Source organism: Archocentrus centrarchus, chromosome 4 (genome assembly GCF_007364275.1).
Source record: "Archocentrus centrarchus isolate MPI-CPG fArcCen1 chromosome 4, fArcCen1, whole genome shotgun sequence".
Classification (NCBI taxonomy): Eukaryota; Metazoa; Chordata; class Actinopteri; order Cichliformes; family Cichlidae; genus Archocentrus; species Archocentrus centrarchus.
Genome location: NC_044349.1, coordinates 30,384,736 through 30,412,460, shown reverse-complemented (window position 1 = coordinate 30,412,460; position 27,725 = coordinate 30,384,736). Strand labels below are relative to the sequence as shown.

The following is a 27,725-nucleotide window of genomic DNA, read 5'->3' as shown; positions in this document are numbered from 1 at the left end:
GTCGGGCGGACATTATAACATAAAGACGGCACGAACTCCTACATATAGGAGCACAAAGTGAGCAGGCGGTTATGGCTGACTTCCTCCACTCTCACAACATCCCGGTGGACATCGCCAGACCACCTGGCTCTTTGTGGTTCATCATCCCTGTGGGGGGGGGTCGCAGACGGAGACGGCGCAGAGAAAGGAGGCAGAAAAGAGGCGGCAGAGCTGGCGTTTTGGAGAGGCTACGTAAACGGCCTCATAGACCTCCGTTACCCAGTGTTTTCCTCGCCAATGTAAGATCACTCCCGAATAAAATGGATGAGTTGAGACTGCTGGTGGCTACAAACAGGACCGTGAAGGACTGCTGCGTTTTGCTCTTCACTGAGACCTGGCTTCATTCATCCATTCCTGATGCAGCCATCGAGCTAGCCGGCAGGACAACGCACCGGCATGACAGAATGCGGACCTCCGGTAAGAGCAGAGGAGGGGGTGTGTGCTTGTATGTAAACAACAGCTGGTGTACAGACAGTATGACTGTGAACAGCCACTGCTCTCCGGACCTGGAGTACATGACTGTTAAATGCAGGCCCATCTATCTGCCCCGTGAGTTTACAGCTGTTTTGATCACTGTTGTTTATCTTCCCCCTGATGCTAATGCTAACTCGGCTGTTAGTCTCTTACATGACACGGTTTGCAGTCAACAGAGCAGATATCCTGAGGCTGTACACATCATTGCAGGAGACTTTAACCATGTCGATTTAAAGACTGTTCTACCCAAGTTCCATCAGCATGTTAAATGCCCTACAAGAGGGAACAGCACACTGGATAAAGTCTACTCTAACATCAAGCTGGGTTTCAGGGCTGTGCCACTGCCACATCTGGGCCAGTCAGACCATCTGTCCCTGCTTATGATTCCAGCATACACCCCCCTCAGCAAAACTGCTCTTTCTACATCTAAGACTGTTCAGACCTGGCCTGAAGGTGCCTCTCAACAGCTGCAGGACTGCTTTGAAACAACTGACTGGGACGTATTCAAGCACCAGGACCTGGAGCAGTACACCTCGGCTGTTCTGGACTACATCAAGTTCTGCACCGACACTGTAACTGTGGACAAGAATATCCGGGTTTTTCCAAATAGAAAGCCATGGATGAATGGAAAGGTGCAGAGCTTACTCAGAGAGAGGAACATCGCCTTCAGAGCTGGTGATGGGGCGCTTTACAGCGCTGCCAGAGCCAACCTGAAGAGGGGCATCAGGGAGGCCAAGGCTGTGTATAAGAGGAGGATTGAGGACTGTTTCCAGAGCCACGACTTCAGGCAGGTGTGGCAAGGGGTTCGGCATATTTTGAACTACAAACCCAGCCTGTTAGTTGATCAGCGTAACATCAATCTGGCAGAGGAGCTGAACAGCTTCTTTGCACGCTTTGAGGTACAGCAACCAGAGACAGCCATCCAACATCCATCAGCAGGCAGCAGCAGCATCCTCAGGCTGCAAGAGCAAGAGGTGAGGCGTATGCTGGAAACTGTGAACCCCAGGAAAGCTGTGGGGCCCGATGGTGTCTCTGGACGGATACTGAAGGTCTGTGCGGCTCAGCTGGCTGGTATTTTTACCAGCATTTTTAACCAGTCCCTGAGCCAGGCTGCTGTCCCTTCCTGCCTGAAGTCCTCCATTATCGTCCCCATCCCCAAGAAGAACACTATCAGAGGTTTGAATGACTACAGGCCAGTAGCACTCACACCAATTGTTATGAAGTGCTTTGAAAAGCTTGTCCGGGCTCACGTCATCTCCAGTCTCTCTCCCAGACTAGACCCCCACCAGTTTGCCTACAGAGCCAACCGGTCCACAGAGGACGCCATTGCCACGGCCCTCCACTCTGCCTTCTCTCACCTGGAGCAGGGGGGGAACTACGCTCGGCTGCTCTTTGTGGACTTCAGCTCGGCGTTTAACACCATCCTTCCTGGCAGACTGGTGACTAAACTGTCAGATCTGGGGATACCACGCTCCACCTGTCTTTGGATCAAGGACTTCCTGACAGACCGTTCCCAGAGGGTAAGAGTAGGTCCCCACCTCTCTTCAGCCATCAGCCTCAGCACCGGCTCTCCACAGGGCTGTGTGCTGAGTCCCCTACTCTTCACCCTCTACACACATGACTGCACCTCCATACATGCCAGTAACTGCATCATTAAGTTTGCGGATGACACCACTGTGGTGGGGCTCATATCAGGCGGGGATGAGTCAGCATACCGGGACGAGGTGCAGCGGCTGTCAAGGTGGTGCAGTGAGAATAACTTGATCCTGAACACCACTAAGACAAAGGAGATGGTAGTAGACTTTAGGAGGACAACACATGTCATTCAACCTCTGTTCATCGAGGGGGATGAAGTGGAGCTGGTTTCAGATTTTAGGTTCCTGGGAGTACATCTGCAGGATGATTTGACCTGGAGTATCAATACGACCAGCATTGTCAGGAAGGCCCAACAGAGACTGCATTTCCTGAGGGTTCTTAGGAGCAACCATCTGACCCAGAATCTGCTGGTGTCCTTCTACCGTTGCTCTGTAGAGAGCATCCTGACCAACTGTCTGTGCGTGTGGTTCAACAGCTGCACAGCAGCAGACAGGAAAACACTCCAGCGAATCATCAACACGGCTCAAAAGATCATAGGCTGTCCCCTGCCCTCCCTCCAGGAACTGTTCAATGCCCGCTGCCAGAGGAGGGCACAGAACATCCTCCAGGACCCCTCACACCCTGGACACTCCTTGTTTCAGCTACTGCCATCAGGCAGACGTTTCAGGACAATGAAGGCCAGAACAAACAGACTGAGGAACAGCTTTTATGCCAGGGCTATCATTGAACTGAACTCTGTGTGGTTTGGACAGTGATGTGGGGTGGTAGTGCTGACTGTGTGCGTGCGTTGGTGTGTATTGGGGCTAGATTCGTCTGTTAATTTACTATTGTGCACTGTATTTTAGTAATCATTTTTATCACTCATATTTTTATTATTTTATTATTTATTGTCTGAGGCACCTAGAAAGGAATGCATTTTAAATTTCGTTGTGCAACTTCTGTGTACAATGACACTAAAGATTCTGATTCTGATAGGTGTGAATGAGAGCATGAATGTGAGTGTGAAAGGTCGTCTGTCCCTCTGTGTTGGCCCTGCAACAGGCTGGCGACCTGTTCAGGGTGTACCCTGCCTCTCACCCTATGACAGCTGGGATAGGCTCCAGCCCCCCCGCGACCCTTAACAGGATGTGCGGAAGCGAATGGATGGATGGATGGACTCATAAACCTTGTGGAAAGCCTTCCCAGAAGAGTTGAAGCAGTTACAGCTGCAAAGGGTGGGCCGACATCATATTAAACCCTATGGATTAAGAATGGGATTCACTCAAGTTCATATGCGTGTGAAGGCAGGTGAGCAAATACTTTTGGCAATATTGTGTAGCTTAAATCGAATTCATTAGACAACCCATGGTTGGATTTAGAACAGGCACTTTGCGGAAAAGTAAAAATCTCAGACCTACCTTTCATTAGCCCCAGTATTAAGCATCATAACTGCTTTAAAAGTCTTAGTATTAACACCTCTCTGTCAGCCTGGTGGGAATTTTTAAAAATAACTAAGTCTTCACTTATCCCCTGTAAATTAACGCCCATTTAGAACAATCCTGATATTTGTCAGATAAAGAAAATGCTGAATTTTCCATTATGGCGTGATAAGGGGATAAGTAAGTTAGAACATATTATCCAAGATGGAAACCTTATGACATTCCATGAACTTATATTAAAATATGGAATTGGCAACAGTAGATTTCTCGAATATCAACAACTGAAATCTATCCTGCAGGGAAGATTTAATCTCAATCAACTGAATTTAGAAATACCTACATGGGTATCTGAACTTCTAAACCCCTGTACCCCAAAATTGTTATCAAAATTATATAAATTATTATTAAAAACTGATGATTCAGTCTCCCTCCCGATTACAAAATGGGAGTGTGATCTTTCTATCAGCCCGGACCAAAACGTCTGGACAGAGATATGCTTAAATATCTTCAAAATGACTAAAAGTCCCCAATTACAACTTATACAATATAAAATTATCCATAGAACACACTATACTGGACAAAGGATGTTCCAAATGGGTCTTACACACTCAAACATATGCACCCACTGCACAAGCATTTCAGAGGAGAACTATATGCATGCTCTGTGGTCTTGTGTTCCTGTTCAGAAGTTCTGGCAGAGGATATGTGAAGATCTATCCACATGGTTTAGCTGTCGTGTTCCAACTTCCCCCAGACTGTGCATTTTAGGTGCCGTCAGTGAATTAGTGATGGAGTCATATATATCACACATAGTTCTTACCGCCCTGTGCATCGCTAAGAAAACTATCCTCATGAATTGGAAATCAAAAAATAAACTGTGTATTACTCAATACAGAAATCTATTATTAGATCATGTTAGTTTAGAGAGAATGTCTGCTTCTTCTAAAAACCAACTGGATGAATTTGACTCTCTCTGGTTCCCACTGATCAGCTCCATTACTTAGCGGGGGTGGTTGGCTGAGGGCTCTGCTCCTGGTGTGCTTTGTGGGCGGTCTGAAGCAGACTCCCAGGGCCCATGTGTGTCCGATAGCCCCTGGGACTGGAATCCTGGGGCTGCCTTCTTGTGACGTCCGTGTGCCTGTCCTGGTTGATGGTGGTGGGGGGCTTGGGTGGGTGCTGCCTTACGGTCTTGGGGTGTGCTTGGGGTGATGGCTGCTGGCCCTTGGCCGGATTGGCCGGTCTTCACTGTTGGGCTCGGGGCGTGGGGTCTGGGGCCTGGGGCTCTGGGATCGCGCCGGCTGCGGTGGGTCCCCCCTGGCGCTGGTGGGGGGGGGTCTCTGCTGTCCCGGTGCGCCACCTGGTGGGGTTCGGTCTGCGCTTCTGGGGTGCCTGCATCGTGGGGTGGTTGGGGTGGTGGGGGCAGCCGTCGTGGAGTGGCTGGGGTGGACGGGGCACCGTTTTCCCAATTCAGGCCAGTTTGTCTTGTCTCTTGTTTGTGTCTCTCGTTGAGTGAATGAGTATCTGGAGTGGAGCATGCTGCCTTCTGTGGCGGGGGCTGTGGTGCCGATCTCGGGCGCTGCGGTGCTCCATGGTGCTGTCACCGGGGCCCCGGGTCCACCTGCGCCTGTCCTGTGCTGGGGTGTGGGGAATCAGGGTGCCTACTGAGCCAGCAGTCAGCTGGCTCTCTTACTCCAGGTTTCCTGGTCATAAGCCCCCCCACACACACACACACACACACGCACGCACGCACGTACATACACGCACATATACACACTTCATGTCGTGTGGAGAGGCCACGTGTGGAGCCACATTTGCCTCTCCATTTTAACTGCATTACAGACATTACAAGTGACACTCTGATACACATAGGACCTTGGGGGACAGGCATGGGGATGATGAGAGTGAGGCTACTGAGATGGCCCCACTCTGGTCCAGTCTACTGTCAGCCCCACAATTTTAATGGCACTTTAGACATTAAGGGCTTTGAGGGGATGGTGTGGTCGAGCACCGATGGATGCTTGAGGCACAGCTGTCCCCTCAATTTTAACTGCATCTTATACACTTCATGCATTCACAAACATGAAGCCATACACTTCAACATTTATAATTTGGGTGGGGTGGGGGGTGGGGTGGGCCATCCCACACCCAAGTTTCCTGCACCTCGCCCAGGGTGGGAGTCGGGTGGTGCTTCAGGTCCCGGGCTGGCAGCATCGTGGGGTCGCTGTTGGCCCGGGTGGAGTGTCTACTTGCCCTGGCTTCAGAGGGTGGATAGATGTGGATGAATGTGTATCTTTGTGCATTTGTCACAGTCTTTGTGGGTGTATTTGGGTGGGTGAATGCGTGTAGGTAGGGATGTGTGTGTGTGTGTGTGTGTGCGCATGAGCATATGTGGGTGGGTGTGTGTGTGTGCGCATGAGCATATGTGGGTGAGTATGTATGTACACACACACACTCACACACGAGTGTGTTTGTGTGCATGAGCATATGAGGGTGGGTGTGTGTGCATACGTGTGTGCATGGCTGGACCTGAATCTGGGCCTTCTTGTGCCTTGCCTCCCGGCTGCTTCTCGGTGGTCGCTCCTGCGTCCCCCCGGGGTGTGGGTGCCTTGGGGTGCCTTGGGGTTCCTGGGCCAGGCTGGATGTTCTGGCGTGGGTGTCGACCTGCTCTCCTGGGGGCTGTGGGCCGGGGCGGCTTGGGCTTCTCAGGCATGGGGCGAGGGGGGCTCTGCGGTATGTCGGGCGGTTCTTGGGCATCTGGGCCCTGGGGAACTGGCGCCGGCCTGCATGGGGGGCTGGCCTCTGGGGGGGCCGGTTTCCTGATGCCTCGAATTCCCTGGGGCACTTGCCCCTCGACTGGGGGGGCTCCATCTGGGACCTCCCTCTCCCCTCTGCTGGGGTGGGTATGCAGTTGTCGCTGGAATGTGTGGCCTCGGGTTTTCGTGGCTCTTGATGGGCTGCGGATGGCTCCGATTTCCTGGGTCCTTCTCTGCCTGCCTCTGGCTCCTTGTGGGCGGAGCGGCGGCTTTCTGCCCTCGTTGGTAAGTGCATTCCATGACACAGACACTAACGCAATCACAGCATAACAAAACTGTTGTTCTTATACAATCATGCTTCATTTTGTTGTGCCTTTTCCACATAGTTATTTTTCCAGGTATTGCTTGTTCTGTTTTGGTATGTTGTCTTTTTTCTTTTTTTTGTAGTTGCAGCATTTGAATTGTTTTGGTTAGTTTAGTGGTGCTCTGTCCTCTTTTTCTGTTTTCTCCCCTTTCTCTCTCTCCTATTTTTTTTTTTTCCTCCTCAGCCTGTCAACTGTAATTAAATGTATATGTACACAAATAAATAAATAAAATAAAAAACACAAACGAACAAACAAACAAACAAACAAAACAAAAACACAAACATTAACAAGAAAAGCTTATAGAGACTCTATAGAGCTTTCTTGCAAGAATAAATATGTTTGGCACAACAGTGCATTCAGATCACAATTCTGCTTGCAAACACTGCCAGACAGGCTTTATAAAAAAAATATTGTGTAGCTTAAACTCAGTTCTGGTAACACATATTGAGTTGGGTCAAAAAAATGTGCATGCAGTAGTGAAATTATAAGACCGTGAGTTCTCTGATAAAAGAATTTATTGGCATCAGTCAAACTGCTGAGAGTCATTTCTTTGAGTTTCTGCTGCCCACATACAAAGTGCAGCCATTTCTGATATTGCTAAAGCTGAGTACATGTAACAGTGAGGCGTGGTGACGTTTCAAAAAGCTTTTTTACAGTGAAATAAAACACACAGCTGACATGTGCATAACATGAGCTTGATTAACGTGTTCTCGTGTTTGTGCTTTGTAACGCTTTTAAGTTCACTTACTTTCAGATTATAAACTGTCAAGTAAAATGGAAGGAAAGGCATTTCAAATGTACAACATCAAAGCACAGCCCGCTTTCCCGCCAGTTAAAGGAACAGTCCAACATTTAAAACTCCTGCTGTTGAGATGAGAAAAATGAATATCAGTGCAGAGAAAAGCCCACAAATCCTTTGGCCTACCTTAGCACAAGATGAGGAAAATTCCAGTTTAGTAGTTTAGGCATCTCTACGTAATCAGTGACGTGAGGAAATGAAGAGCCGCATAAATCCAGTCCAACCACATTTGGACCAGAATTTGGTCTGTAGTGATTTTCCTGCTACCTGCCCCAGTCAGTGTTTATAATCCAGACCTATGGGCTTGTTCAGGAACTAGTATGACTAAAAAAATTTCAGACTAAACTGGTGAGAGCATCGTTCGTTAAAAGTAGCAGGTTCTGTAGATATGTACATGTAGATGTTGCATCGGTCACTGCTGTTGATCACAATGTGTCGATGTGGCTGCCATAATGTTCAGGGGCTAGACCTGTATTCACGAGAAAGGATACTCAGTTAAGTTTTAAATGTTTTCATATTAAAATGTTTATTTTGAGTAACTATAATAGTTCAAAGTTCAACCATGTAGAAGAAGTCGGACATTACGCATACGTTTTTTTTTTTAATAATTTGTTAAATGGAGTGTGGGGCCTCGTAGTATAAGTTGTGCTATTTGTTTCAGTGACATCTCCTGAATGGACCTCTTACATTTATTTGATTCTCACCTATGGCACACAAAAATACATTGTTCACGGTGTTTCAGGATTTAGTGGGGGTTGTCTATTATTCAGATGATCCATGGTTCGATCCCTAGCTCTGCATCTGTATGTTGACGTGTCCTCAGGCAAGATGATGAACTGTGAGAGTTAGAAAAGTATCTGTGGATGCAGCTTGCAGTGTAAAAAAGTGCTTTGAGGTGAGAGTGAAACAAATATATGAAATTACAGTCCATTTACCATGGACTAAACTAGGAGAGGACAGAACGCTAACCTTATGAACTTGGTCATGTAGTTAGATTAGTTACACAAGTTACCCAATAAAACAAATAGCTGGGCAGCACAGTAGTGTACCATCCCCCTTGAAGCAGGCAGGTCCGTCCAAAAACCTGCTTATCAGGTTACCTGGTGAGTCTTAAGTGACAGTAAATGGTGGTCTGTGTCTCTGTGTTAGCCTGTTAAAAGTGGTTAAAAGAACTGATGATGGAGTGTGCCAACATGAGAGAGCTGATCCAAGGATAAAGGAGTCTTCATACATCAAATACATAAAATTAACTGAAACAGACAGAGTGGAGATTAAATGTTCAAACCTAAAGCGATGAAAGGGTAATTCCTCAACCTGCACCCCTGTCATTAGAACAGTGGAGCAAACTGTAACATATGTGTCATCTCCGTAATCTTGTTTTAGGTTTTTAAGTTACGCATTTGTCTTACTTAAAGTCAAAAGCATATAAATCAATTATCCAGTGACTGAAATTCTGTAGTAAAACAGTTGTTTCCTAACATGGAAATGATGACCAAACATTTCAAATTTGAGTGGCTAAAGAGATTTTTCATGTTAATGGCTCCAGAGGGACAAACATGCAAAATTTCAGTGTTTGTGTCCACTTTTGAAAGATTGTTTCATTAATCTGCTGCACTTAAAAAATGTTTTAAAAACCTGTGTAAAAGTAAAAACTGACGGCATTTCTCATTTAAACCAGTTTCCCATCCCGTCAAAGTCTGACTTGAAATGAAAGCTGAAGATGAGACATTTAGTGTCTTTAGTCTCTGCAGTGCAATGCTCCACGAATGCCTTCTGACTTAAGCTTTTGGAAACGTATAGGCAAAACAAATTCCTCTGAACAGTGCTGAGGAGCTCTGCAGCTACGTTAAATCAGCTTAAAAGATGAAATACTGTGATATTTGAAATTTAACAGACTGGTAATTTTGTAAAACAACTTCTCACCTGTGGAGCATGACTTCTTGTCCTTAGATTTGACATTACTTTCATTGGCACACCAAAAGGCAGCACAAACGTTTGGTATTATTTACAGGAATGAGTCAGAACTCATAGTCAACCCCCCTGAGCAAGAGAGACACATCTCACAAGCCCAGATGCTGTTGCTACACGTACAACAGCAGCTCCTGTTTGTGATGTACTAACAGATGCACAGACACCTGTTTCACAGTTACTGTGACATTAAAGAAATCGTATTTTCATCTTACTGCTTTACTCTGACAAAAGGAACAAACTACACCTTGCAGTGAGGCCAAAGCTGCCAGACTTCCATAAAGGAGACTTTCCTAGAGGTGGATGTCACCCAGTACTGACTGTATATGCAGCCTTTAAAAATACAACCCTGAATATTTTATTTACACACACAAAAGCAAAATTAAAGTGAACCTATTATGCATTTCCTTATTTCCTGTCCCACGTATTGTTAGACTGCTCTAAACACTCAGTTTCACACAGTTTCTACTCTTAAATCTGTATGGGTCATCTCAGGCACACAGACCTGGCTGAGTACAGTAGCTGCAGCTGTTTACTGTTCAGATCTTCTGTTTGCCAGGGGCAGCCAATCAGAAAAAAGTGGCAGTAAAAGGGGAGGAGCTAAAACAATTGATCTGAGACAGAGGATCCACTGAAGGGCTGCACCAAGGCCCATAAAAAGATAATTAAGGACTATTTTGTTAGAATAACATTAATTAATTCAATAACATTACCCACTTTGTGCTGCCCCCTGGTGTGTGGCAACGACTGATCTAAGAAGCAAAAAGTCGTTTTTGGAATTAATTCAAACGCATCTAAAAACTATCAACACTAACAAATCATCAGTGGTGACAGTTTTTCAGAGTGATGCCCTGAACATCTGATAGTACAGTTTATTAACTTAGATTTGTTGGAAGTTTACCCCAACTTTTTCTAGTCTTTGTGCTAAGCTAAACACATCTGTATTGGACACACAGAGATGAACCAGCGCGAAAGGGCCTTCCCGATATTTAGGACTGTTCCTTTAAGTCATATGTACAGGAGCTGCATGCTTCCCTGCAGCGCCGCGTTAATGCTAACAAGTTTTTTTGTTTGTTTGTTTTTTTCAGTATGTCTGATGAAAACGAAAACAGTGCAAAAGGCCAGTTGGAAAATCACTCAAGCCATTTTGAAGGTTCCTGCCGAGTTAAGGTGAGAGCGTCTGCTGTTTCAATGCAGTCCGTTAGCTGAGAGTTCAGAGGCTAAATGCTGTTAGCTTGCATGTTGAAGTTCTTCTGATGACAGCAGGAAGCTGAGCTGGCTCCAAGATGAAAACAGCCATGACCACCAAGGAGGGAATCACAATAGAAATGCTGTTAGACATCTTAGATAAAGGAATATTTAATTGCATTTCTACCTTATCTGCAGGACATTGAATGAATATCATAAATAAGCAATGAAAAGTCCTGAGACAGCCAGAGTGCCACAGGATGTCCAAAAATTAGAACCATGCTCCTCTCTGCCACCAGGGGGTAGCAAGCAGCCACCAGCAAGTGTTCATGTTAGGACCATAAATGCCTAGTATATTAGCATGCTAACATGTTTTAGCATCAAATCTTTATAAACCTGGTGGCCCCAATACTAGTGTTAAGCATGTCACACAGATAAAATGGATGTAGTACCATTGAGTTCATACTCTGAAACATCAGATTTAGCATGCTAACATGTAACATGCACTTCTCAGTTCCCTTGCTTATCGTCAGCGTGCCCAAAGAGTCGGATTAGTCCTGTGAGCTAATGGTCAACAATTAATGACATTAAGATAAAAAAAAAAAACAACTTTCTGGTTGTATACTTATAGCTTAATTGTGAAGGTTACTGCATTGTTTTTATTTCCACCATCAAGTTAAAGCAACATGCCGAAAAACAAAATCTTACAGAGGAACTATCCTGCTTTATCTCTCTTTGTGACATAAACATTTAAAAATTTAATTATTGGAATAAACCCCTTGAGATCTCCCATCTCATGTTGCAGAGGGTTATGATAAATTGACAGATATTCAGGGGTACCACTATAGCTCACCTGTATGCGCAGGTGACCCATGCACTGAAGGCTGCAGTCCTTTGAGTATGGCCTGGGTTGTTTTCTGTGTGTGTGTTTGTTTTTCAAAAGTTTTATAAATTTCTTTATACATTCATCTGCTCACAAAAACTGGGTGCTGCCCCTCGGCAGGCTTCCGAGAGGATGGACTGAGGGGCTCCATAAAGGGCCAGTATAAGATAAGGAGTTTCTTGAACTGTGAACCATGCAAGGCTAATCTTGTCGAGTCCCAGAAAGAAAATGAGCATAACAGCTCATCTTTAAAATAAAATTAGCAGGACCAGTTTGGTTTGGTCCTGCAGGAACTGCTGGAACAAACTGTAATCTGACTGAGTTTTGGCTCAACATTCACAATGAAATTAGTGAAGTATTCTTTGCCGTTCGTATATAATTGTTGATAGCGGCACGAGTTAATTGAGAGTGTAAAAAGTTTTCTTTTTTTTTTACAAATATTTTAGACCATATACACAATCCAGGTCAGGCCCAGAAGGAGCCTGAGGTCTTGATATAAATATTCAAATATTCCAGATTCCATTATAAGTTATTCTTAGTCATTTTGTTCATTTGGGCTCTAGCGTTCAAACAGACTGTGAGTCCTCTGCAGCTATCAGCTGCTCTACATAAGGCTGCACTTTCCCTTCAGCTTGTCAGCTCGTTTCTGTTTTCCCGACCGTTTCCCGTCGATGCTCAGGCTCATGTCCCGCTTCTTCTCAAGGGCCAGCAGCTCCTGGAACAGTTCCTTGACGTTGGTGTTTGTCTTGGCCGAGGTCTCCATGAAGGCACACTTCCAGGCAGTTGCCTGAGCCTCGCCCTCCTTGGTCTCCACTTCACGCTGGGCTGTTTCATCGCTTTTGTTCCCCACAAGCATGATGGGAATGGATTCCACGCTGCCTTTGATGGCCAGAACCTAAATGGACATGCAATAACATCAGAACTATGAATTATGTACAAATGTCTTTATAAGACCTTTATAACATCTTTATAACTTAGTTAAAACATCTTTATAACATCGATGATGAAGCCATCAATCCTGAACATGACTTTTTTGGGATATCCTGTTCAAATCAAAGCTTCAGAAAAAGTGTTTGTGTAGTGCTGTAATTAAACTGGAGACTGTGACCTGTTGGTAGATGGGTTTGAGCTCCTCCAGTGATTGGCGACTGGTGATGGAGTATACCAGGATGAAGGCGTGGCCTCTGGAGATAGACAAACGCTGCATGGCGGGAAACTGGTGACTTCCTGTTGTGTCGGTAATCTCCAGCGTGCAGACGCTCTTATCACAGCTGATCACCTGCAGGGACAACAGGCACTGATGTCAGGTATTAACAGTGGTGGGACTTATAAGAGGGTTTTAAATCAGAGATTAAGCTTGTAAGTGTCAGTTTTAGCAAAAACTTTTGAACTGCTTTATCCATCCAGTTTTTTTCTGATTCTTATCTGAGATGTCTCAGATGGCATGCAGATATGCACCATTTCTGGCAGTGATTCAGTACTGATGGCCTTATTATGGCCTATAAAATGGCTGTAAGCCTTACCTGGCCCACATATTAAAAAAAACAAATATGGCACAAATATTCTAAATCAAACATGAGTCAAGATCTGGTTCACTTCAGAGTGTGCAGTTCGGATGTCAGTCTAAAGTGGCTGACGTGGGCCATGTTTGGCAAAGTTACGGCATGGTTGTTTTAGTTAGCTCGTTCTTGGCTAAGGCTGTGCCATTAATCTGAATTGTCAGGTAAAACAATTGCACTGCTATGGCTAACTTCTGTCCTAGTTTTGGGTAACAGGAGCAGGCTGCCCAAGCACCATCATTCCACTCAGTTTGAGGGCTAACTTGCTCACTGTGTGGTATTATTTGCAGAAACCTGAAACACAGGCACGTTTCATTCATGGTATTAAGATATTTTACAGCCATATTTCCTGATCATGTGTGAAGGTGTGCAAGAGTCCCACCTGTCTGTAGGTGTCCTCCACTGTGGGGATGTAGGTGTCTCTGAAGGTGCCTTTCACAAATCGAAGCACCAGCGAGCTCTTCCCCACCCCGCCGGCTCCGAACACCACCACCCGGTAGTCATTACTCTGCTCGGGCATTCTGGGAGTTGGAGTTGGGAGTTCACCTGCTGTTCTGGATCAACGATCTGTACGCTGTGGAAGACACGACAAGATGACAGGCTGGATTATCCAATGAGGCCGGATCAAAAAAGAACCGTCCTGCATGATGTCCTGCATGTCACGTTATCGATCTATTAACTTAATCTCCATAAACGTTGCATTAATTTACAGTGAGGGGCCTGCCTAATGTGTGGACAATGACTGTGTTCTCCTAGGTGTTCTTGAAGGTAGTGGGATACAGGAAGATAAGCACTGCCCAGCTTTGCCTCCATCTCACTGTAGCTCACCCCCCCCCCCCGCCCCGTGTTAGAACACTTTACTTTCTGTTTGGCTTTGGTTTTGTTCATGCTTCGTGACACCTTACAGCTCAACTACACCATGGTTTAGAAATGGCTGCAGACACTTGCTGCTGTTGCTGTTGTCCTCTATACACACTGACTCCATCCCTCCATAAGACCTGTGGCCACTGATCTCCAGTCCAGTTCTTGTGTGATCTGGTATACCTCAGCCTTTTCTCCGTATTTACTCTTTCTTAAGAATGGCTTCGACAGCCGCCCTTCTGTCAGCTCCGAGCTGCGTTTTTTCCTATTTCTTAATTAAATGACTTTCAGATAATGTTTGTCTGATGTAGTTTTTTATTTTAGGCCTTCCCACTTCTTTTATCCTACACTTGTTTCCAGTTTCCTGCACTCAGTGCCAAGATATGCCAAGTTTTTAGCTAAAAGCCCTCTGGTATCACCTTGTTGGTGCAAACATATTATTTTATGCCTTTCACCTTTGGCATTTTTCATAGATTCAACTAAAGAACTGGGAACAAATTGCTTTTTTATGACAAGCTGCTAGTAACAAAGTGCCGAAAGATACCATTTAACACTGGTTCTTTGCAAAGTTGCCTGTTATGTGTAGACACAACACATCCCTTGAGTTCGGTGCCTTTTTGTGCTTGAATGATTCATATCAGTGTTAAGTAACTTCACAAAGAAAAAACATTCCCCTGAGAGTGGTTAGGTACAACAACGGTACTGAAAATGAGTGAAAATGTAGCTGATGCATTTTTCTTTTTGTGTTTTTCCTTCAATAACAAAAAACACTCTGAATCACTTGAAAATGCAAAAATACATACAGACAAATTTAATCACAGGACCACAGACAGACCCAGTCTCCCCCGTTGTCACTCTCTGAACTCTCTGTCCTTTTTCACAGATGTGATGAATCAAAATGAACTTAAAAAACAGGCGCGAAGGCCTCGGGGAGTTTCCAGGCATGCTAAGCGGTGACCCCGCTGCCCCTCCATCCCTTCAGAATGACTAATGGGCAAAGATTACAGTTTTGCATCGCTTTAAAGAGGAGCACTGAAAACAAACCCCAGAGGAGGAAAGACAACAGTGATTCTAAACGGAGCTTCTCCTCCTCACCAACGTCACCACCTCCTTATCTCTGCCACAGATTCAGACCACCGACGAATCAGCAGCTCGTTAATCCATCAGCATGACGAGCATCACACACAAACGCACACACCTGCCTCCTGATCGCTTCCATTGTGCTTCTGGATGTAACCATGGCAGCATCTCAATGTACTCTGTGTGTGTGTGTGTGTGTGTGTGTGTGTGTGTGTGTGTGTGTGTGAGAGAGAGAGAGTGTTTTCCAGTCGCCGTGGTGACGGCACACAGCGCTGTGAGAGGAGAGCAAACATGTCATCGGCACCAGTAGGGCCGTTGTCAAGGTAACCTGTCTGCCCACATCATTTGATGTCACTTCCTGCGTGGAGGCAGGCAGCAGGGAAAACACCTCCAACAGAAGCAGCAGCATCAGAGCTGCAGACACAGAATCTAAAAAAAAAAAAAAAGCAAGCCGATATGAGAGCGGGAGATGAATTTCATTATTGTCATCATTACCGTCATTGCTACTGACTCCACAGACCCGCTTTAAATGGAGAGGATGAAAGATAATAATTACTTTTATCAGATCAGCTTAAATAGCTCATTCCCCTCTGCTCAGCTCTCCATACAATCAAAAAAATCTTATACAACAGACAAAAATTCAAGTCATGTGTGAATATCTTGCTTTGCTATGACCTCTGGTGCACCAACAAACACCAAACAGCCTCACGCATGGATAAGAAACAATAATCTCATGATAACCTGCCATCCTGTTCTGTGATACTCATGCGTAGGATCTCAAGGTAAAGCCAGGACAAAGCAACACAAATGTCAACATGCACTAGGATTAAAGTCAGCTCCTCCAGTCTAAGGCGATGGTTTTCCACTGGAAAAAAGTGGATGCTCCCTCTTGGTTGGGACAGAGATGCTATCCCAAGCCAAGGAGTTCAAATAAGTTTGGATTTTGCTGATGATGGGGAGGTGGGCCACATATTGGACCGGTGCCATCTCAGAATTCATGGTGGTGGTGTTTCACTGCAGTGCGATTGCAAAGCTTTCGATTTACTAGTCTGTCTACTTTCCAGCCCTCACCCGTGATCAAGAGCATGTCTTCACAAATACAAGACGCTTAAATATGTTTCCACATAATGACTGGGCTCAATCTCAAGCACTGTCCAAATATATAGCTATTGTTTCATAGTACCTGGATTACCACTGCTGCTGCTACAGTATCGACTGGCCTGTCAAATTCTGATTTGTAGACATTCTCCACATTATCACCAGTGAGATTTCTGGGGGGGCTTTTTCAACTTCTGTGGTATATTTTTGGACAGTTTATTTGTTAATATTTTTAAACATTTAATTATGATGCTCATATTTTTTGTCTGCTTTTTCTGCTGAGCTCATTCTCAGCTTGTATATATTAATTGGCTTCCTTAATGTTAATACTGATTGATCTGAGTATTTCTGATCACAGATCTGAACTGAATCATCGTTTTATTTTTTCTATAACTTCAGTGACTTTAGACTTCATGGGATTCAGTGGAGGATTAGAATGAATCTGAGAGATGAAATTATTAACATCTTATGTAATTTTCCTTCCGTCTAAAATAAGAAGGTGTGACCTGAAAAAATAGCAGACATTTTTCACACACACACACACACACCTGCTTTCATCACTCTGAATCTCAGTCATTTCCTGAAGACTAAACTGAACCTTAAATTGTCTTCATACTAAAATTTAACAACTCATGTTATGGGAAATTCATTTGCGTCGTTACAAAGAGAAGCATAACCACAATGTGACTGCGTGAACTGATTTATGTCCCCACAAAATGAGTAATACAAGTACTCACACTTACACTGAGGCTGCGGCTGCGGCAGCTTCACACCTCCAGCTGAACTCCTCACATCATTCACACTCTGCTGAAAATCTGCGTTTAATATCCTGCAGTAAAAAGCTGAATGTGATTCAGAAATCCTAAAAGTCGCCTCTTCTCAGAGATGAGGTGGAGTCGCTGTTAAATCTTTGAAATGCTGCTGGAGAATAAGCACTGAATGACTCTTAAATTGAAAGCGTTTGAGATGATTTTAAGGCATAAACCTGTGAGAAGTCAAAATGTCTGTCCAATGAGGATGCTTGCATAAGCAAATACTGAGGCAATCCCAAGCCAGCCAAAGGACATAATCACTCCAGCGTATCCTGGGTCTGCCCGAGGTCTCTTAGCAGGCATGTAAGAGGCACCTCAGCTGGCTCCTTTCTTAGCAACAGCCCCAGTTCCCCTTACTCAACGCTTTTCCTTTTACTGAATTTTTCATTTTAATTCATTTTAGACTGATGTCGGTATGAAAGCATACTCATAATTTTTTTCACAAGCTAAATAAGTGGATAATCAATAATATAATCGGCATATTAATAAAAAAAAATACAAAAAGCTCATTCTTTGCTGTAAGAAACAAAACTATTTGAGCTGAACTACCAGAGTAAGACTCATGATATTAAAGAAACAAAGCCAAAGTTTCTAATAATGCAGTCAGTGTCTATACAAGCAGTCCTTTGAGTTGAAAGCTCAGGATTCAATCTGCTCCAAATGCTCCGTTTCAGGCAGTTTTCCTGCTCTAAGAGGGGATATCCCTCCCTATAGACACTATAAAAGATGGAATTCTGTCATCCCTAAGAACCACCTGGGACCAGGAAGCAAAGTTAGTCTTACACGCCTCTCTACAGCTTCTCTTCTCCTGTAACCCCCCCCCCCCCCCCCCCCCCCCCCCCCCCCCAAAAAAAAAACCCATACCCATTGAGACTGCCTGCTCCCAGACCACCAAAAAGCAGCAAAATAAAAATTCACCGAGAAAGAAGAATATAGCTTCCTCAACTACACCAAAGAGTAAAACAGTTAAATGTGGATTATTAAACGTTGGGTCTCTCTCTTCTGGACATATTGATTTATTCTGCCTGACAGAAACCTGGTTATAGCAGGATGAATATATTTGTTTAAATGAATCAACACTCCTGAGTCGCACTAACAGGTCGAGGAGGAGGAGTAGCAGCAATCTTCCACTCCAACTTATTAATGAACCAAAGACCCAGAGAGAGTTTTAATTCACTTGAAACTCTGACTCTTAGCTTAGTACACCCTAATTAGAAAACTCAAAAACCTGTTGTAGTTGTTATTATCTATCGTCTACCTGACCCTTACTCAAAGTTTCTGTCTGATTTCTCTGACTTTTAATGTAAAGGCTGAAAATAACAGCCTCAACACTGCATTTAATCTATTATTAGATTCAATTGGCTTCTCTCAAAACGTAAATGAGCCCACCCACCACTTTAATCACTCTGGATCTTGTCCTGACATATGGCATAGAAATTGAAGACTTAACAGTATTCCCTGAAAGCCCCCTTTTGTCTGATCATTTCTTAATAATAAATTTACAATAATGGATTACACAGCAGGCAATCAATTTCATTACAGCAGAGGTCTTTCTGAAAGTGCTGTAACTAAGTTTAAGGATCTAATTCCTTCATTATTATGCTCTTCAGTGCCATGTGCCAATACAGTGCAGAGCAGCTACCTAAACTCTGCTCCCGGTGAGGTAGATTATCTCGTCAATAGTTTTACATCTGCACTATGTACGACTTTGGATACTGTGGCTCCTCTGAAAAAGAAAGCCTCAAATCAGAAGTGCCTGACTACGTGGTATAATTCACACATGTGCAGCTTAAAGCTGATAACCTGTAAGCTGGAGAGGGAATGAATTCTCACTAAGTTACTTCCTCCAACCAATCAACGTGTCTGTTAGACCCCATTCCTACTAGACTGCTCAAAGAAGTTCTACCGTTAATTAATGCGTCAATCTTAAATATGATCACTCTATCTCTATTAATGGATTACATTCCACAGGCCAGTGGCAAATAATTACATTTTTCACCTTATCCTCCCTTCTGAATCAACAAAATTTACAAAACATGAGACTGCACCCCTAAAAGAAGAAAGAAAAATGAAGAAAGTGAAACTACAGTCAGGGCAGAGGGCTATTTTCTCACAGACCCCTCGTAGCCATTAAAAAGATTTTTTTATGTTCAACTGCACAGGCAAGCATGTTGCTCTCTCAGGATATTTTAAATAACATGATTTCACTGGCTAAGTGCCACCCTGGAGTATTTGAATAAATGTGATTTGATTGGCTAACACCTGTGTGGCACTTGAGAAGCTGAAGTTCTCTCACCTTTTCAACACTGCGAGGAAAAGGAAGCAACGATCCGTACTTCAGTCCGGCAACGTGTGACATCCCCATATTCAAAGTGAATGAGAAGTGAAGGCGATGGAGCCTGAAACATACCTGTGTGAGTCCCGCCTAACCGCAGAATCAGGATTTTTTTTCATAGCGAGTAATCACACAGCAGCAACATTATAGTAACAAACCTCATCTTGCAGATGGGCTCATCCCAGATGTTCTTCTGGCTAAAGTTTTGTCCATTTTCGATGTCTTCTCCCTGCCATGTGATTGCATTCCTCCCTGCAGATCAGGGAATTTAACCCTTACCCTACCTGTGCTAATGTATTTATATTAGCTTAGCAATGTTTCTATTTGTGACTAGTCCAACACTCTAACCCTTTTCTGTCTTTGCTTATGTCAAAGTTATATCAGTCCTCCATGCTTTGTTAAAAAAAGACTGAAGTCAGAACTTGATATAGTCCTTAGATGCCAGCTAGTTAGCTAAATTCAAACTCCGCTTAACCTCATACTTCCTTTTCATTGCGCTTTATTTTGACACCTGGGGGTCAGGCTTCTTCAGTCCTGAAGAATCCTTTCGGATGAGAGGTGAAACGTCTTGGAGAAACAAAAAGAAGTCCAGTCACCCTTTTTTCAAGCTCCAGAGACTACTATGACCTGGATGACTGAGAACCTACACAGACATGATCATTTTATTGGAGTTGTCAGACTTTGGACCATTTTTAACTCTTTCTTTGCTTTTGGAAATATCAGGGGCATGTGACCTGGAAATGGCAAATGATGTCACATGTGCGTCACAGCACCCACACTAAAAGGAAACCTTGAGTTTATTTCTGAGGCAGCAGTGGCTTTGACCAAGCAGCAGTATTAATATTCTGGGACTCACTGACTGGACATTTGGTAACTAACATGTAATTCAGAATATAAATATTATCTGTGCAAATATCATCACAATTAACTGTTATTTTCTCTTATCAGCTATGACACCACACATAATTAATAAAATATGTAATTCACAAAAATTATGACATAAAAAGGCTAAATTATAACATTAATAATTAGTAAACAGTACTGATTATGATTTCATTATTTGTTATCAGGTACTAAAATTAGCTACTGTATTCACTGCCTGGTATCTCCCTGCATTTGCATTTTGTAAAACAGACAAATGCAAATGATGTGTTCTCCAAACCAGTTATTATCCAATCAGTAATAAAAATAAACTCACTATTTGTCAGCAATAAAGGCAATTAATTAAACTTTAACTATGAATTAACCACTTATTAATGATGGTGGCTTCCATCACAAAATAACATAAGGCTCTCAGCTGATTGCACTGAAAATCTGTCACTGATTCACTGCTTCTTTCATTTCGGGTCACTGAAGTTAAAGTGCAAACAGCATCTTCACTTCTTTCTCTGTCACAGCTTTACTTTCTTATTCCAGTAATATTTCTCTGCTCATGATGGTATTTCACGACTGTAACATACTCACACACACACACACACACACACACACACACACACACACACACACACACACACACTGACCTGCAGCTTTGTTCTCGATTTCAATCAGCTGCAGCTCCTCAGTCTCATTACCTCCTCACATCATGTTAATCAGTCTGACTGCACTCAATAGTAAAAGACTTCACTCGGGCATGCGCGCAGCCGGGCACGCGCATTACATGAACATGCACATCCGCGCGCGTGATCTCTCTCTCTCTCTCTCTCTCTCTCTCACACACACACACACACACACACACACACACACACACACACACACACAGATTGATGGAAAAAGAGCCAAATCAGCACCGAGCCGGGCGGTGAAATCAGACCGACCGTGGAGCTCGGCTCCCCGGCTGCTGTCTCTCATCCTCTCCGGCTGACCGCGCGGTTCTTTGTGGGGTTTTATGTTTTTAGTTTTTTTGTCGGTGTGAGTGTCGGCGCGGTGGCCGGTGTGGGTGTGATGCCTGCAGACTCACCGTGTCTCCGCGGATCCTCGCCGTCTTTCTGTGTGTGTTTATGTGTGTTTGCGGGGTTTGTCTACTCCGGAGCGGCTGTGAGCATCCTGAACCCTCGGCTGTCTGACTCACACCATCATCATCACCATCATCATCACCATCATCAGAGCTGCTGCTGCTGCTCGGCGCGCATCAGACCTCCTCTTCCTCCTCCTCCTTCTCCTCCCTCCTCCATCACCTTCTTCCGCGACTCCGCTGGCAAAACAAGACTTCCGCTCGGGCGGATTTTCAGAATAAAGGCGTCATGCTTGCGCTTCTACTCAAGTTACAGACCGCAATAAAGGGACACTGTATGTATGTATTCTTATGCATAAATAAGGTATAATGAGCAGCCCTTAAACATAATAAAGAGGAAATTCTGATCTATGAAAGTTCAGCTGTGGCATTTATCGTTGTAAACTGTTTCAAAGGCACGCAGATTTTAAGTATTCTGCTAATTCAAAAGTCCGAATAAATACTTTAGTTTGAAGACAAAATGCAAGACTAAATGCATTTTTACTCCGCACTTTTACTCCATTGCTGTCACTCAGACACATCGTTGAGACTGAATAGTATTATAAACATTTGTATGAAAAAAATAACTTTCAATAGTTTTCTAATTTTAAGTACACGATTAAGAGCTTTTAGTTTGAAGGTTGAGATTTACCGGAAGTCTTCTTTTCATCCTCCTCCTCCAAAGTAAAAATACATTTTTCTTCACCTTCACCTCCATTAGCGTCACTCAGACGCGTCATCGACAGGAAGCAAAAAAGGAAAGAGCAGAATAAATAGAATACAGTAAAAGTAAAATAAAACATCGCACATGAATCATATCAGCTAACATTAGAAACCCACTCGGCTGTTTAGGCTCGCTGTACCTGCTAGTGAAAATATTGTACCTGTTCGGGGGTCTTCATTTGATCAAATGTACCAAAGGAGGTAAAAAGGTCGTTTATTTATTTATTTTTTATTACCTTAAAAAAAAAAGTAAAACTTTGTTCCTGCTTTCATCAAAAAGAAACAAAGTGATGAAAACACACACAGAACTGGGGACTCTCTCGTTTAATGTTATGTAAAGTGACACTGAGGCTTCAATTAGTAAGCGATCAATAACTTATTGATTATTGTCACATGGCACATTGAGGACAAAGAGCTGTAGATATAACAGATGAAGCACACATTGCTGGCAGGTTTGGGGATTGTGTGCGTACATCTCATCCCAGCATGCACACTGATGTGTGTAAGCTACATAGGTTATGTGTAACTGCAGATAAAAACAGCACAGCTTCCAAGGAAAATGAAGCCCATGCTGAAGTGGCTGAAACCTTGTTTCTAATGGCCAGCAGGGGGCGACACCTCTGGTTGCAAAAAAAGAAGTTGGATTGTGTTTATGTGTGTGAGAAAATCACCCCACTGCTCCCCGCATCAGTCACCTCAGGATACACTTTCCTGATGAGTTCATGCTCTCAGCTGCTAATTTGAAGTCTTACTGAGTGCAGCGTGATGTTCATTTTGTAACTGATGGTCCCATTTAAACTCTTAAAAGCAGTGGATGCTTTGCTTATTACTAACAAGTTCACAGTTCCCCACATATAGACTACACTTGGGCCAGACATCAGTATATTTTGTGATTTACTGACGTTTCCTTCATCCACCTGAGACAAAAATGTGATCGATTTACTGTTTGGACGATCACCTCGCAGTTTTTCTGAAAATCTTAGTAACCAGCTTGGTTCCGATCCTTCTCGTTTGGTGTTTTCCTGCCTGCAGGCTGAACAGGTCACTGTTTTTGCTGTTCTCAGTGCCACTCGGGTGTCTCAAGTCTCTTGTCCGGGTGTTTTACAAACTGCTATCTTGAACTGCAGCTGCCTGCAATAGTCCTTGTTCTGCTTATGAGATCTGCTCCAGTTCTATCTAATTAGACCCTGGAGCAGGTGAACGGCTGCTGCCGTTACAAGAACAAAAGACTACCAGCTGCAGTGCAAAACAGAGTAAATGGACTGGAGCTACTACTACAAGCATTTCCCTGCTCTGACTGAGCACTCAAAGCACGCTTTACTACAAGCCACATTTATTTTATTTAGTTTATAACTATTACACAAACGCACATGCCCATGGATGCAATCTGGATCTGGGGATTAAATCACACACCTTCCAGTTAGTAGCCAAGCCACTATACCTCCTGATCCACAGCTGCTCATCCATAAATGGGAGAGCTCAGTAGACAGCTCCTGGTCGACTCCTAGATGAGTGGTTTCAGGCTAGGGGAACCACATGGATAACTGTCAAATGGATGGATGGAGCCTGTGCAGTATCAGTGTCAGATTCATTTCATTTATAGTTAAATAAGCAACTAAGAGTTTAGTGATGTTACTGTGCTGCCTTTTAAATTACTAAAATTAATCTTGGATCCTTTTTTACTGTTAATTATTGTTGAAAAAATGTGTGTTCTTTCTGAAGTGAGGGATGTCAGAAAATAATCAATCGCTGCGTAAAAAACGCTGAAAAAGGAAAATAAGGAAACAAACACGGTTGTTCGTCTCCCTCTGGTGGAGCAAAGGAGCATTACAGAGCTGTGTGATTGTTTCTTTGTTTTTTCTTTTGATTTTCGTAGAGGCCCAGTGATTGGCCAGCACCAGGCAGGGATTCAGTGGATACTGAAATAAAAGTAATAAGGTAAAGTAATAATTATTGTAAACTTAGGTATATTTCAGCAGGTATCAGTATTTTGACGGGTTTTTTACATAATCTGAAAACACTGTGTGGTACTGATGAAACAGTTTTGGTGGGTTTATTCAGAAGTTTCATGATTGCAGTTTGAAATTTCGGTAAAACAAGAAACAGAATGAATGTCAAGTACTGTATTTGGTCAAATTTATAATGATGATTTTTTAAAAACATTGCTGTGTCAGTATTGATTTACTATTTTTAGGTTTAGTAGAATTTTTTTCGCCTATAATATTTATGTTTTCACTTGCTATTTGGTTACCATTAGGAACAAAATTTTTAAGCACTTTGTTAACCATGTTAACAAACGATGTTAACCACATCGTTTAATCATTGCATTTTACACTACAATTTTTAAAGTTTTTAGGTTTGGTTTAGGTTGAATGTTGCAGCATATTAGCAGACTTTCCTCAAAGCTGCAGAGTATATGGCATCCCAGCAGCTTGGCTGGTCCACTGCGCTGATGGCTCTGGAGCAGTGTAAATTATGATGATGCAGGAACAACACCAACAACCATATCAAGCAATTAAAAAAACATCCATTTGTAATGTCTGAAACAATAAAAGTTCTGAGATTGTGAGTAAACTGTTAATTTTCTTTACATTTTCCTGCCTGTTGATGTTGTTTAGCATAATTTTTTTTTTTTTTTTTTTTTGAGTAAGGAAAGCCTTTCACTGGCTTTGGTTGGAATGTCAAAGTTTAAATAGATCATTGTCTCTCTTTGGATAGGCTGCTTAAATCCTGCAGTATCACGAGTAAATTTCTTTTTTTTCCAAACTGTGTTCGATTGATTTCCCTAAACTGCCACAATGAGCTGTGTGGAGTGTAATTACTGCAGACCCAGGAGGCAGGAGACATGAAATAATGGCAACACAAAATGAGAGTTAATGGCTGATTAGAGTCCAACATGAGTAACTCAACTCACACTGATGATGCAGAGGTCACTAAAACTCCCAAAACTAGTGAATCAAATATCATACACTTGGCTTTACAGGATTAGGGAACAAAACAAAGTTGTTCTTTATTTTATTATGTTAAAAAAAATTTACAGGTCTTTCAGGGCCTTACAGGATCAGGTGCACTTCAGGGTGAATGAAAGTATAATTTGGGTTCATTTCTGTAAGATTACAGAGGAAATTTTTTTTTGCACACTGCTCTTTATATACTGAAGCACTTTGATGCCATCTGAGATTTCTGTGCTTAGTTTATTTTACCACATTAAGTAAAGCAGGTATATATAAGCTTCTCAAATTGATGCAGTCTTCATTTGGGAGTAAATAATGAAGGCAGTTATTATAGAAAGATAGAAAATCAGTTTTGCTGTTGAGTTGATTTTGATGTTGTTTAATAAAAATCTTTGTTCCGTGAATTTCCACATAAAACGCTGCTCTCTGTGCCTCCCCCCTCCATCTCCGATTTCTCCCTCCCTCTGCCCCCCCCCCCCCCCCCCCTCTCTCTCTCTGTCTCTCAGTGATCTTCAGCTCTGCTCGGAGTCATGAGGTAAGGACCGATCGCTCCTTGTTTGCTCGCCTCCATATCACCCTTCACTCCGTTGTAATCAGGCTTTTTCTATCCGACCTTCTACCGACCTTCCTGGCCTCTCCGGGTCCGGTTCGGCCCGGTTCTCTCCCTAAACGCTGCGGATAAAGACATAAGGAGGCTCGCTGATGAGCGCAGGTCAGATGGGAGGAACCTGACGTGTCCGGATTTTAAAAAGCTGCAGCGCAGATTTCAGGTTTGAGTCGGATTTTTAATGTTCGGAGCTGCTGGTTTTCTTCCACCCTGTTTTCATTTCATCCATCGTTCATGCGGGATTTTAGGTGATGGGGCTGGGGAGGGAAGGGGAGGTGGTATTTTCTCCTCCGTGCAATGCATGCAGATGGATGTCGGAGGATGGAGGAGCTGATGAATCATGTCGTCAGAGAAGCAGCAGCTAAAAGGAGGTCAAATTCAACAATAAAAAATAAATAAATACCTTTAATCAGTTCCATCCTAAGAATCAAATCGAAACTCAGCTTCTAATTACATACTGAATGTCACACTGAGCTCCTCTAACTGGAAATTTACTGAGGTGGGTTTTTTTTTTTTTTTTTTCCTTCTTCTTTTTTTCTGGCTGGTTGATCATTTGGGGCCTTGAAGGTCTCCTGCAGTCTGTCCCAGTCTGCTCTGGTTTCACTGGGTTCACTGGTTAATGATGCATCACTGGCTCTCTGTTAAATATTCATTTATTCTGCTGGAGCTGTCGGAGCTTTCTTCCGTGTTTCTCTGTTTATTGTTGGCGTCTTCATCAGGATTGTGTGATTGTTGCCCAGGAGCAGCTCCGCTCGTGCTTTTGTCCCTTTAAGTATTTGGACACAGTATTTTATGTTGGTTTTTAATATGTGTTGATTTGAATTCACGTGTATAATCAGTGAAGCGGTGAAGAGAAGCAGGTTCCTGAATGATTCATTGCATTGAAGGTGAACATGAAGGCTGCAGCTGCTACAGTTTTGTATTTTAGTTTTGTGGTGCAGGGGAGGCTCCAGGATTACTGAACAAGGTGGCATGGGCGAGGGGGACCACAAATGTAGTTGTAGATCTGTGCAATAATCTGTCTGATATAAATACAGCATTTAAACTTTCCTTAGAAAGCAGAGTGAAAGCAAAGAGTTTTTTCCCTTCAGAATATCTTCTTATAGTGAATAAAAGTTTTGCATGCCAGGGAAGATATTTCACTGAATACACAGAAAAATGTCTGAAAGGGACACAAAAGGCGCAAACGTGCTTTTATAGCACCCAGTCGTAGCATTTATTTAAAATTGCATTTATTTACAACATGACATTTAGCTGTGTTTACATATACAAATAATACACACAACAAAATACACAAAATCAGTGTGAATCTGTATGTACATTATAGAGTGTATGATACAAAACATCAAATCAGAATAAGTAATTGTTTCAGGCCAAACAGGGCAGTGATTTCCAGGCAGAAACTTTAAAGTTAGTTCAAATGGCCTGAATTCTCTGCACAGGGTCACAGAAGGAATACGGTCCGGGATGTAGGTCAGTAAATAAGATGGAAGCACATCCAGTTAATGGGAACATGCCAAGTTCTTTGGAAGGACAAAGCAGCACGTCCAACCCGACCATTGTGACTCTGGAGACAAACCTGCACAATGCAGCTGACAATTACAACATGGAAGACTTTGAACTTAAATTTTACTCATATTTACTCATATGTTCTTTATTTGCCATGTATAGTACAACAGAGACATCTTAAATAGTCAAAGGCACTTTAATCTAAATAGAATCTTAGTAAAAAATGTGTGACTTAAAACATCAACTTTATTTTGGTATTTTTGGAAGTGTTTGTGGTGAGGTTGTTAACAGTGGGTGACAGGCTGTCGTGGCATCTCTGTGTTATGCTTCATTTCTATCCTGAATATTTGCCAAAGGAACACTTCTCTTCAGGAGATCGTTAAACAGTCTCACCTCTATGTGTCAGGAAGAAGTTAAATATAATCCACAATCAGGAAGCATTTTCAGGGGCTGCAGCTAACTCCTTGTGCGCCTGCTCTGGCAGTCCTAGCAGCATCACGATGTCATTATTGTGATTGCCTAAGTTAGAAAACATTGCAACAATTTTGAAAATCATGCTGGATTTTCAAACTGTTTACATGAATATTTTAAAAATAGCAAAACCGTCCACAGTTTTTTAAAGTCTTAGGATTCGGAGCCTCCGCTGGCTTCATGTGTCTGTGCAGTAATCCATGTATGAACAAAGTGCAGTGGTGGGTAAGGGCTTCAGGGGTC

At 43.2% G+C, this 27,725-nt stretch overlaps 2 protein-coding genes across 2 annotated transcripts in view; one reads left to right on the top strand and one right to left on the bottom strand.

The window, feature by feature from the left end:
- Positions 1-11,236: 11,236 nt before the first annotated feature.
- On the bottom strand, positions 11,237-21,401 carry diras1a (DIRAS family, GTP-binding RAS-like 1a). Its single transcript, XM_030728212.1, has 4 exons — positions 21,186-21,401; positions 13,425-13,616; positions 12,592-12,762; positions 11,237-12,378 (listed from the first exon to the last, which is right to left on the bottom strand). Exons 2-4 carry the CDS (start codon positions 13,560-13,562, stop codon positions 12,088-12,090), a joined length of 600 nt encoding a protein of 199 aa, XP_030584072.1. The 5' UTR covers positions 13,563-13,616; positions 21,186-21,401; the 3' UTR covers positions 11,237-12,087.
- A 4,244-nt stretch (positions 21,402-25,645) lies between these two features.
- Positions 25,646-27,725, top strand: part of apc2 (APC regulator of WNT signaling pathway 2) — a 50,552-nt gene continuing 48,472 nt past the window's right edge. Inside the window, exon 1 of the mRNA XM_030726637.1 lies at positions 25,646-25,665. The gene's annotated coding sequence lies outside the window, so the exon portion shown is untranslated. The remainder of the gene's footprint in view (positions 25,666-27,725) is intronic.

Coding starts and splice junctions, on each gene's coding strand:
- diras1a (XM_030728212.1), bottom strand. CDS start 13,562: ATGCCCGAGCAGAGTAATGACTACCGGGTGGTGGTGTTCGGAGCCGGC. Junction 12,763..13,424: donor TGGAGGACACCTACAGACAG/GTGGGACTCTTG, acceptor TTGTCCCTGCAG/GTGATCAGCTGTGATAAGAG. Junction 12,379..12,591: donor TCAAACCCATCTACCAACAG/GTCACAGTCTCC, acceptor ATGTCCATTTAG/GTTCTGGCCATCAAAGGCAG.